Below are 12915 nucleotides of genomic sequence, written 5' to 3'. Positions count from 1 at the left end.
AATGATGCAAATGAAGAAACTGGGACAATTTTTAATTCAGATAAAATTGTTTCATATGGAAGGATAAATACTGGTTTGTTTTATGGCTTAACCTTGGATCACTGATTACTGATAAAAATTATTATGGGCAAATGAAAATGGTGATGCCATTCCCTGAGCTGAAGAATACAAAGAAGGGGCTGTGGGGTGGGTAGCATTCTGTTCTGAAAATGTATACATTGAAATGCCTGGAGGTCGTCAAATGCAGAGATGTTTGGCAGTAAATAGATCTGGTACTTCAAAAAGATCTCAATAGTCCATTGTCTTCATCTGTAAAAAGAGAAAATAATCTCTACTTCATTAAATCAGTGGTTGCTACTATACAATGTGTCACTTTAAAAAATGAGCCTGGGTATTTCTTAGTATTTCAAAACTTACAAGCTGGGCGCAGTGGCTCATGCGTCTAATCCCAGCACTTTGGGAGGCTGAGGTGGACTGATTGCTTGACTTGAGATCAGCCTGGCCAACATGGGGAAACCCCGTCTCTACTAAAAATATAAAAATTAGCTGGACGTGGTGGCGGGTGCCTGTAATCCCAGCTCCTTAGGAGACTGAGGCAGGAGAGTCACTTGAACCTGGGAGTCAGAGGTTGCAGTGAGCCGAGACTATGCCATTGCACTCTAGCCTGGGCGACAGAGTGAAACTCCATCTCAAAAAACAAACAAAAAAATTGTTATAATACTGCATTTATTAGAATGATTACTTCAAGGTCATCTATTTTGTCCGTATTTTATAATCTTATATTTTATATATAAAATTTTTTTTCAGCCTGAAACGGAGACTTTCTACTCGTTCCTCAATTTTGAATGCAAAGAATCGGAAATTGAGTAGTCAGTTTGAAAATTCAGTTTATAAAGGTGATGACGATGACGAAGATGTCATCATCTTAGAAGAAAACAGTACCCCCAAACCTGCAGTAGATCATGATATTGATATGAAATCAGAACAGAGTCACGTTGAGCAAGGTGGTGTTCAGGTCGAGCTTGTGGGTGACAGTGAACCTTGTGGCCAGACTAGTTCAACCAGCACCTCATCATCCCGATGCGACCAGGGAAATACTGCAGCTACCCAGACTGAAGTACCGAGTTTAGTTGTTAAAAAAGAAGAAACTGTTGAAGACGAGATAGACGTAAGAAATGATGCAGTGATTCAGCCCTCCTGTGTAGAAGCTGAAGCAAAGATACATGAAACCCAGGAAACCACTGATAAATCTGCAGATGATGCAGGCTGCCAATTACAAGAACTGAGAAACCAGCTACTCCTTGTCACCGAGGAGAAAGAGACTTATAAAAGACAGTGTCATATGTTTACTGATCAAGTCAAAGTGTTACAACAGAGGATATTAGAAATGAATGACAAGTATGTTAAGAAAGAAACTTGCCATCAGTCCACTGAAACCGATGCTGTATTTTTACTTGAAAGTATTAATGGCAAATCTGAAAGTCCAGACCATATGGTATCTCAGTATCAGCAAGCTTTGGAAGAAATAGAAAGGCTGAAAAAACAATGTAGTGCTTTGCAACATGTAAAGGCTGAATGCAGCCAGTGTTCCAATAATGAGAGTAAAAGTGAAATGGATGAGATGGCCGTGCAGCTTGATGATGTGTTTAGACAACTGGACAAATGCAGTATTGAGAGGGACCAGTATAAAAATGAGGTGAGTTATATCATCCAACATGTAGTCGTGGAGTCCAGGGCCATTTAAACCTTAAGAAGCTGCCAGTTGGCTGGGAGCGGTGGCTCATGCCTGTAATCCCACCACTTGGGGAGGCCAAGGCGGGTGGGTCACTTGATATCAGGAGTTCGAGACCAGCCTAGACAACGTGGTGAAACCCTATCTCTACTAAAATACAAAAATTAGCCGGGCGTGGTGGCAGGCGCCTATAGTCCCAACTGCTTGGGAAGCCAAGGCAGGAGAATCACTTGAACCTGGGAGGCAGAGGCTGCCGTGAGCCAGGATTGCACCACCACACTCCAGCCTGGGCAACAGAGCGAGACTCTGTCTCCAAAATGAAAAAAAGAAAAAAAAAAAAACAACTACCAATTGTTAGATTGGAATACTTTCACTTAAAAATAATTATGTTTTTATTGAGTGTCTGTTATTCTACTGGTTCTCACCTGAGGAGAGGGCTTCCTGGAGGCATATGGAAATGTGTTAGGGGCATTTTTGGTTCTTTCAATGTCTTGAGATGTGCATTCCTGAAAAATAATGGGGGTAGCCAGGTATGGTAAATACCCTGTTCAGAATACCAATATTAACTTAATACCTCATTAATACAGTTAATTATGTTCTTTCTTTTTTGGGCATCAATTCTACTTTTAAGTATAGTTAATATTTTAGTTATGGAGTCATTCATTTTTCTAGATTATGTCTTTCAAGATTCCTGAGAGAAATTGACTTATCCCTTTTAAAATCTTGATTGATATATATGTGTGTGTGTGTGTGTGTATATATATATATTTTTTTTTTTGAGACAAGGTTTCACTCTGTTGCCCAGGCTGGAGTGCAGTGGCCCGATCTCGAGTCACTGCAGCCTCCACCTCCTGAGTTCAGGCAATTCTCCTGCCTCAGCGTCCCCAGTAGCTGAGATTACAGCACATGCAACCACGCCTGGCTAATTTTTGTGTTTTTAGTAGAGACAGGGTTTCACCATGCTGGCCAGGCTAATCTTGAACTCCTGACGTCAAGTGATCCACCCACGTTGGCCTCCCAAAGTGTTGGGATTACAGGCGTGAGCCCCTGTGTCTGGCCTGAATTCCTTATGTTCTGACTATCAGTGCTGAGTCATCTGGCTAAAGGGTGCCTGGGAAATGCAGTCTTTATGTGTGGGTTCTTTTACTGAAGAAAGGAGGAGAAAAACGATAAATACCGGTAGACAAATGATAAATATCAGTAGCCTCTTCGTATGCCCCCACTTCAAATTCAGGTAGCTCCTTTTAATCTATTTTATACATTTTTGTGTGTGAGGCTTTTTTTTTTTTTGAGACAGAATCTTGCTCTGTCGCCCAAGCTGGAATGCAGTGGCATAATCTCGGCTCACTGCAAGCTCCGCCTCCCGGGTTCATGCCATTCTCTTGCCTCAGCCTCCCAAGTAGCCGGGACTATAGGCGCCCACCACCATGCCCAGCTAATTTTGTTTTGTATTTTTTAGTAGAGACGGGGTTTCACTGTGTTAACCGGGATGGTCTCTATCTGACTTCGTGATCTGCCCACCTTGGCCTCCCAAAGTGCTGGGATTACAGGCGTGAACTACCACGCCCGGCCGTGTGTGAGGCTTTTGAAAGGATTTTCCGGCCAGGCGCACTGGCTCACACCTGTAATCCCAGCACTTTAGGAGGCTGAGGCGGGCAGATCACCTGAGGTCAGGAGTTCGAGACCAGCCTGACCAACATGGAGAAACCCTGTCTGTACTAAAAATACAAAATTAGCCGGATATGGTGGCGCATGCCTGTAATCCCAGCTACTCAAGAGGCTGAGGCAGGAGAATCGCTGGAACCCAGGAGGCGGAGGTTGCGGTGAGCCGAAATCGTGCCATTGCACTCCAGCCTGGGCAACAAGAACGAAACTCTGCCTCAAAAAAAGAAAAGAAAGGATTTTCCTGCTAAAGAGTTTGGGAACCATGATGTGGTGCTGTGCTGTCTCTTCCTTGGGACTAGTGCTGCTCATGCAAACACTAATCTTGATGCCTTGGCTCAGGAGCTGAATGACAAAATGCAGATGCTCCTCAACTTATGGTGTCAGTCCTGGAAAACCCATCATAGGTTGGAAATAGCATTAACTCCAAAATTCATTTCATTACAGCCAACCTCCCAAAATCTTAGCCTAGTCTAACCTACCTTTAAAGTGCTCAGAACACTTGTATTAGCCTACATTTGGGCAAAATCATCTAACACAAAGTCTGATTTATCACAACATACTGAGTATTTCATATAATGTATTGAATCTGTCTGAAAACGAGAAACAGAATGGTTGTATTGGTATACAAAGTGCGGTTTCTATAGAATGCATGTAACTTTCATACCATCATAAAGTTGGAAAATCATAAAGTCAAACCGTTGTAAGTCAGGGACCATCTGTTTATAAAAAGCATAAACTCGCTATTGTAACTTAATTATAAGTTGATGAGTATGCAAGAAATAAAAGCCACTGTGACATTAACATAATTTAGGCATTAGTATCTTGGTTTTTCTGTTTTTTGTTTTTTGGTTTTTTTTGAGGCGGAGCTTTGCTCTTGTTGCCCAGGCTGAAGTGCAGTGGCGTGATCTCAGCTCACTGCAACCTCTACCTCCTGGGTTCAAGCAATTTTCCTGTCTCAGCCTCCCGAGTAGCTGGGATTACAGGTGCCTGCCACCACACCTGGCTAATTTTGTATTTTTTGTAGAGATGGAGTTTCTCCTTGTTGGTCAGGCTGGTCTTAAACTCCTGACCTCAGGTGATCTGCCCACCTCAGCCTCCCAAAGTGCTGGGATTACAGGTGTGAGCCGCCGTGCTGGCTGGTTTTTCATTTTCTAGCTATCACTTTTTTTTAAATCAAGTGGTAATATGTTGTATTCTCTCCATGTAAAAAGATGGAGAAGTGAAGCTGTAAACGAATGAAGCTTTGTTTATAGAAAACTACTGGTTTTTCTTTGTGTATTTGTTTTTTGATAGTTGATAATGTTATCAAGCAGGTTCTTTATATTTCTTAGCTTGAAATTTCACTTTGTCATTAGCATTTTTAAGTTTTGCAGTTATAAAGTTCATTTATATTTTTTGTTAGGTTGAATTGCTGGAAATGGAAAAATCACAAATCCGTTCACAGTGTGAAGAACTCAAAACTGAAGTTGAACAGTTAAAATCTACAAATCAACAGACAGCAACAGATGTTTCAACATCAAGTAACATTGAGGAGTCTGTAAATTATATGGATGGGGAAAGGTAATATTAAATGAGGCGTTTTTGTGGGGCTGCAATTATGGTTAGGATACTATTTATTGTTATCTGCTAGCACCCATCAGATAGATACTGTTCTGTCAGAAGAAATTATTGATTGTGTGCTGTGACCCTGGTGTTATATGATAGATACAAAAGAAGTGACACTTCATTATCTTTCCTTTCCAGTTTCTGACCGTTTAGGTTCTATTTAAGTGGAATAGGAATTTAGAAGGAATAAAGCATTTGATTGGTCAGAGTGGTTTTAGAATGTTTTCTGAAGGAAAATAAAAATGGGCACAATATTGAAGAATAGGGGGAATTTGGCCATGAGTAGAAGACACGAGACTGTTACTGAAATTCACTCCTTCAACCTGTTTTTCTTTTATTGTCGTACTTGGTACCATTTCTTTATGGCTTGCTGTCCTTATTTCACGATATGCTCTCTGTAATCTTTTAGGAAATCACAGAATTACTAAAAATTGCCATAGTACAGATGATATTAGGAAGAAGTCCTATTAAAACAAGTAGGCCAGGTGTGGTGGCTCACACCTATAAACTCAGCACTTTGGGAGGCTGAGTTGGGCGGATTACCTGAGGTCAGGAGTTCAAGACCAGCCTGGCCAACATGGTGAAACTCTGTCTCTACTAAAAGTACAAAAATTAGCTGGGCGTCGTGGCAGGTGCCTGTAGTCCCAGCTACTTGGGAGGCTCAGGCAGGAGAATCGCTTGAACCCAGGAGGTGGAGGTTGCAGTGAGCCAAGATTGCACCACTGCACTCCAGCCTGGGTGACAGAGCAAGACTCCGTCTCAAAACCAGGCATGGTGCCTCATGCCTGTAATCCCAGCACTTTGGGAGGCCAAGGTGGGTGGGTCGCTTGAGGTCAGGAGTTCGAGACCAGCCTGACCAACATGGTGAAACCCCGTCTCTACTAAAAAAATTAGCTTGGCATGGTGGTGCGCACCTGTAATCCCAGCTACTTGGGAGGCTGAGGCAGGAGAATCACTTGAACCTGGGAGAAGGAGGTTGCAGTGAGCCAAGATCGCGCCACCACACTCTGGCCTTGGCAACAAGAGCAAAACTCCATCTCAAAAAAAAAAAAGAAAAGCTGGCATGGGAACGATTAAAGTATTTTCAAAGGTCTAGTGGACTCTTACCGCAAAAGCTCACAAAACGGACATGCTCAAAATCGCATTTTCTGCATTGTCAGCCTAAGGAAGAACATCTTGATCCCTTCATAGATTTCCACTTGAGAAAAATCAGTATCTAAATTAAATATGGACTTACTATATTGTAATGGGATGGGGAACAAGAACAACTGTAACACTCATTTTATGTGTTTGCCATAATATTTGAAACAAAAGCTGCCTTACAGTTTAGGTGTTTATTGCTTAAATAGTTTTGGGCATTTTAATAAAAGTCTAGAATGCTGATATTCATAAACTTGGAAGGCATAATTATCTTAATCTAGGGCTTCCGACTGTTTTCAGAAAACCATTGTTCTCTGTAAATGCATGGTAACTTAATGTAATAGGATCAGAGCAGTCCTGCAATTATTATTATTATTATTTTTTTGGAGACAGAGTCCTGATCTGTCGCCCAGGCTGGAATGCAGTTGCATAATCTCGGCTTACTGCAACCTATGCCTCCCAGGTTCAAGCAAATTCTCCTGCCTCAGCCTCACCAGTAGCTGGGACTACAGGTGTGCACCACCACGCCCAGCTACATTTTGTATTTTTAGTGGGAGACGGGGTTTCACTATTTTGATCAGGCTGGTCTTGAACTCCTGACCTCAGGTGATCTGCCTGCCTCAGCCTCCCAAAGTGCTGGGATTACAGACGTGAGCCACTGTGCTCAGCCTAAAAAAAACTTCTTTCACATTGTTTAACACAACGTTTTGCAAGCTTGTTTGACCACAGAACCTTTTATTACCTCTTATACAACTATGAATATCTTATAGAACATGTTTTAGATAATTGCGGCTTAGCATGGTGGTTCATGCCTGTAATCCCAGCACTCTGAGGTGGGCAGAATGCTTGATTGAGCCCAAGAGTTTGAGACCAGCCTGGGCAATATAGTGAAACCCTATTACTACAAATAATAATTTAAAAAAATTAGCCGGGCATGGTGGTGTGGGCCTGTGCTTCCCGCTACTCGGGAGGCTGAGGTGGGATAATTGCATGAACCCTGGAGAGCAGTGGTGCCATCGCAGCTCACTGCAGCCTTGACCTCCTGGGCTCAGGTGATCCCCCACCTTACCCTCTTGAGAAGCTGGGACTATAGGTGCCACTGCCAAGCCCGGCTAATATTTTGTGTTTTTAGTAGAGTCAGGGTTTCACCATGTTGGCCAGGCTGGCCTCAAACTCCTGGGCTCCAGCGATCTCCCTCCTTGGCTTCACAAAGTGCTGGGAATACAGGCATGAGCAAGTGCACCTGACTGATAAAAGTAAATTGAGTTCTCTAGGGGAGGTTTTGCTTTTCTTTTTGTTTAATTGTATATTATTCTACAGAGATTTGATTTTGGTATTTTACTTTTTAAGGTCTACATGAATATTAACTTGTAATGCTCATCTAATAAGTTACATATTTATATTTGCAGCCTCAAACTCCGATCTCTTCGAGTTAACGTAGGACAACTGCTGGCTATGATTGTGCCTGATCTTGATCTTCAGCAAGTGAATTACGATGTTGATGTAGTTGATGAGATTTTAGGACAAGTTGTTGAACAAATGAGTGAAATCAGTAGTACTTAAAGTATATATTATGTAAGATAAGACATTTGCTCATTCTTTTGGTTGTACAGCTTTTAAAATATAAGTATGTTTGTTTTATAGATATGATAGGCAACAGACTGCAAACCATAATCTTTACTGTATTCTATGCATTCAAATGTGGTCACAGATATTGTGGACACATTATCAGATGTTTTGAAATACCTGTGAATTGTTGGCATTGAGCAGCTGAAGCTAAGTCATGACTCTGTTTGGAATGTAAATATTTGTAATTAAGCCTGCACATATTTTTTTATTGCCCTAGAGTACTGAAGTGTTTTTCACCAAGAGCTTTTCAGGTTGCCCCTAAGCTTTGTGCAATTTTTTCTGGTTCCCCAAAGTGTATTTTTCTCTAAGTCGAGGGCTATGCCATAATACAAATGGAAATGTTACCTTTGATTTTCTTATAAAGGAGTTTATTAAATAGGATTTTTAAATAATGTAGTAACACTCCTGATACAACTCTGGTTATAAGTGAATTGAGCATTAATGTTTCTTTTGTATAAATTCCTATCCTGAAATATTTTATTCATGAAAATAAGGTAAGCAAAAACCAACTCCATTTTGCCAGGATTTTCTTGTGCTGAGATTGCCAATCACGGTTAAACACAAAGTGTTTTTATGGAACAAAGAAACAGTCTTTAACAGAAAAAAGGTATTGAAATATTAAATGGCCACCAAGTTTACTTTGAAGCCCATTTTTGGCTGTTTAGTCAGCATGAAGTGGGCATGATAATTTTTTAATATTTCTTTTTGTGAAATTTCCTGTACAGCCTTTTGTAGGATTACTACAGGTTAATGTGAGTTGAGGAAGAGAGTCTTTCTCGAACAATACTACATACCTTTTATTATATTACAAACCTAAGTGTTTTATATCCTGGAGTCAAGGAACAAATTTCCTTAGGATTATAGTATTACATGCCATAAAATACTATGCTTTATTGGTCCCATGTTTTGTGCAATTTTAAAGAGATGGCTTTCTATTAAGTATAAACTATGTATATATAAGAACCATATTTTCCACAACTAAAATGTGCATTATTTTTTCCAAAGTTTTATCATTGCTATTTATTTTACCTTTGTTTTTGAACATTCAATCCGTTCATTTTGTATGTATGCTTAATACATGTCTGTCATATACAATACTGAATTTTTACTGTATAGTAATTCTGGAAAGAGCAAATAAATGAAGATTGTTTTTATTTGCCTGATAAAGTAATTGAAAGTGTATTTTTGGTATGAAGCTGGTTTTCTGTCACAATTGTAATTTCCCAAATTTTAAAATATCTTGTAATAAAATAAAAATATATGATGGCTAACTGTTCAGATACTACTTTTAAAGAATTAATATTAACCTTAAATTATTTTAAAACTAAAAATGTATTCATTAGACCCTCAACTGGAGCTCATTTTAACTACTTTAATTGCAGGTTATTTTTTGAAGACTGTTTCTATTAAGACGGAGGCTGAGCTGCTCTTTCCTCAGAGGATGTGTATTCTGTTTTCAAAAGCCTTTTCTCAGCCCGGCACGGTGACTCACGCCTGTAATCCCATGACTTTGGGAGGCTGAGGCGGGCAGATCACCTGAGGTCAGGAGTTCGAGACCAGCCGGACTAACATGGAGAAATCCCGTCTCTGCTAAAAATACAAAAATTAGCCAGGCATGGTGGCACATGCTTGTACTCCCAGCTACTCAGGAGGCTGAGGCAGGAGAATCACTTGAACCTGGGAGGTGGAGGTTGCGGTGAGCCAAGATTGCACCATTGCACTCCAGCCTGGGCAACAAAAGCGAAACTCCGTCTTAAAAAAAAAAAAAAAAAAAAGACTTTTCATTGTGTAAGTCATTTACTCTAGAGAAACGTTGCCTAAATAGTAGCAGCTATGTAAATCATGTGTAAGTTTTGTGAATATCTAATTCATGCAGTGGTTCTTTTTGGAATTTGCTATTTTTCCCTTCCTTTGGGCCAGCTTCTGTATGTATTCTTGCAAAAATATTTCCTGTGGCTATCTGGCTTGATGGGAAAATTAATCATGGGATTAGTAAGAGAAACTTGCTTGCTAAATTGATTCTTTGGAAGCACTTAGATATTTTTTGCTCTTTATGAAGATATTGAAGTATTGCCAAGATATGAGACTTCAAAAATGTGGCTAACAGTTTCAGACAGAACAACTGTTGTTTAATGGAACAATGTGGGCTTTCATGATGTATGTGCCTTTCTCTTTTGTTGTGTGTGCGGGACAGTATTGCTTCAACTAACGTTTATTACTTTAAAACACAAAAGGTATGAGGAAGTAAGCCAAAACAGTCCACGGTCTTCAAACAGGACCTAGGGTGGCAAGATCAGTGAAGGCTGAGTGAGCACACAGAGCAGGAGGGCATGGCATGTCCCTGTGTGCTTCCTTTGGGCCTCAAATTCTTCATGTGGCAGGTCCAGTTGATGATGCTGCCCGTGATCTCAGACACTTGATTCTTGCTGTCACATAGACCTCTTAAGATTGGGTCATACGTCATTGAGAAATTTAAGCTCTCACCTCTGGCTGCATAGTAGAATCACTTGGGGAGTGTTTTAAACTCCCAAAGTCAGGCTGCACTTCACGTTAATTAAGTCAGTGTCCTTGGGGTTAGACCCAGATAACTTTTTCAGGGCCTCCCGGGTTAATTCCAGTGTACCATCAGAACCGAGCACCGTTGATCTGTGTCTTCTGTTGAGTATTTATAAATGTTGAACTTGAGTGGTTCATGAAACAAACGGGATCAACATATCCACTTTTTCACTGGGGCAAGCAGGGAGAGGGAGGGGAAGCAGAGCAGTGCCCCTGTTAGAGATGTAAATGAACAGTGAAAAGACTTTCTCCACGGCCTCTAAAGGTAACCACTATTGGCTTTTGTGTGCATACATGCACACATTCATGTGTATGTATTTTATTTACATTAAACTGCATATATTTGTATCGAAATTTACACAATGGGATTATACCATATAATTGATAACATTTCCATACCATTCTTTCAAAAAGCTTAAGTAACATTTCGTCACAGGAATATGCTCCTAATGGTTACTTTTCATTAGGAAGAATATACTGGCCGGGCATGGTGGCTCACACCTGTAATCCCAACACTTTGGGAGGCCGAGGTGAGTGGATCACGAAGTCAGGAGATCGAGACCATCCTGACCAACATGGTGAAACCCCGTCTCTACTAAAAATACAAAAATTAGCCGGGCGTGGTGGCGGGCTCCTGTAATCTCAGCTACTTGGGAGGCTGAGGCAGGAGAATCACTTAAACCCAGGAGGCAGAGGTTGCAGTGAGCCGAGATCGCACCACTGCACTCCAGACTGGCGACAGCGAGACTCCATCTCAAAAAAGAATATACTGTGAAAATTAATACATACCACACATGATCTTCCGATTACATCCAGAGTGTAAATTGTTAACTGAATATAATAGGTCAAAGAATGTATGCCATGTACATTTAAATAAATATTGCCATCCAAAAAAGGTTGCAGGAATTTATACTTAAGACGAGTAATAAATACGACTTTTCCTCAAAATCTCTCAAACTTAATTTGATATGTGAAAATATGACAGCTGACATTTGTCTCAGTCATTATATTGGTCATTTTAATTTTCTGTGTTCTATACATATTCTTTGCCTATTCTTTTCTACTGGGTTCTTCTTGCTGTAAAGAAGCTGAAAGCTTGCCTTAATTTGGCCACACATCACCCCAAAACTACCCAGACACTACCCATTTCTTCCTATTTCAGAAAATTCACAGTTGGTTGTCTTATATTTTTGAGACAGGGTTTCATTTTGTTGCCCAGGCTAGAGTGCAGTGGTGTGATCATGGCTAACTGCATCCTCAACCTTCGAGGCCCAAATGCTTCTCCTGCCTCAGCCTCCCGAGTAGCTGGCATTATAGGCATGCACCACCATGCCCACCTAATTTTTCTGTTTTTTTGTAGAAACAGTTTCACCATGTTGCCCAGACTGGTCTCAAGCTCCTGGACTCAAGCAATCCACCCTTCTGGGCCTCCCAAAGTGTGATTACAGGCATTTGAGCCACTGCACCTGACTGGTTAAGTCCTATTTTGTGCAGTGTCTCATAAACAGGGACTCACTGAAGTGGCTTGAAAATCTAAATAGAATCCTATCTTTGCATATTTGTCTGTTGAATGTTGGTCACAGCTCACAAAGTGAATGCTATTAATACCTGATTGGTGTAGAGGAGAAAATAAATGTGTTGCTTTTTAGAATTGTTTCTTGATCACAGAGTTAATTTTCATATACTAGCCTGTAGGAAGAAAGTCTGGTTAAGAGTTAAGAAACCTTTTAGAGCCACAATTTCTTAGAGAGTCATCAGGACTCAATATCTTGGTAACAAGACAGAATAAATTTAAATTTGAATATAAAGGATTTTTACCCCAACCTGGCTAACAATATTTAGGTTATGTATGTGCTTGATATGTGAATATCTAGAATTTGGCTGTAGTTTTGTGTTTTTTTGTGGGTTTTTTTTTTTTTCTTGGAGACAAAGTATCACTCTGTTGCCCAGGCTGGAGTGCAGTGGCATGATCACAGTTCACTGCAGCCTCGACCTCTCAGGCTCAAGTGATCCTCCCACCTCAGCCCTTATGAGTAGCAGGAACTACAGGCGCATGCCACTGCACCCAGCTAATTTTTGAATATTTTGTAGAGACGGTTTGCCATGTTGCCCAGGCTGCTGCAACTTCTAGCCTGAAGCAATCTGCCTGCCTTGGCCTCCCAAAATGCTGGGATTACAGGTGTGAGCCACCATGCCCAGCTGGCTTTATCTTCATAATAAAATGTAATGGTGTTTTATATTCACAAAAGAGTCAAGTCTTCCTAATCTCCCATGGGGTTCCTTTTGGAAGTGAGGCCCTTGGTTTGTGCTGTGATCTGAACCAAGACTCAAGGTAATTTGAGTATATAATTTTTTTTTTTTTCTAGGCAATTGTCCCTTGTTTTGTGACTCCTTTGGTGGGAATCTGTCTCAAAATGTGATATTCATGGAGGCAATTGAGGTACCAGCAAGCTTGTCCAACCCACCTTGCTTAGTTGTTTTGTTTTGGGGTTTTTCTTTCCCCCAGGCTGGTCTCAAGAAATTCTGGGCTCAAGGGATCTGCTCACTGTGGCCTCCCAAAGTGTTGGGATTACAAGTGTGAACCACTG

General features: G+C 40.7%; 1 protein-coding gene across 3 annotated transcripts in view; it reads left to right on the top strand.

The window, feature by feature from the left end:
• MORC3 (MORC family CW-type zinc finger 3) overlaps nt 1-10121 on the top strand; it is a 59402-nt gene extending 49281 nt beyond the window's left edge. For 2 of the 3 annotated variants that reach the window (XM_025379939.1, XM_025379941.1), the window contains 3 exons: nt 808-1696; nt 4800-4957; nt 7552-9048. In XM_025379939.1, coding sequence (XP_025235724.1) covers nt 808-1696; nt 4800-4957; nt 7552-7705 — 1201 coding nt within the window. In that variant the 3' untranslated portion in view covers nt 7706-9048. Of the gene's footprint in view, nt 1-807; nt 1697-4799; nt 4958-7551; nt 9049-9830 lie in introns of those variants that run through there. The other variant, XM_025379940.1, reaches the window with a different exon arrangement.
• The last annotated feature ends 2794 nt before the right edge of the window (nt 10122-12915 follow it).

Source organism: Theropithecus gelada, chromosome 3 (assembly GCF_003255815.1).
Source record: "Theropithecus gelada isolate Dixy chromosome 3, Tgel_1.0, whole genome shotgun sequence".
In the NCBI taxonomy this organism is placed as follows: Eukaryota; Metazoa; Chordata; class Mammalia; order Primates; family Cercopithecidae; genus Theropithecus; species Theropithecus gelada.
The sequence above is the reverse complement of the archived record's forward strand: the minus strand, read 5'-3'. Positions and strand labels throughout refer to the sequence as shown.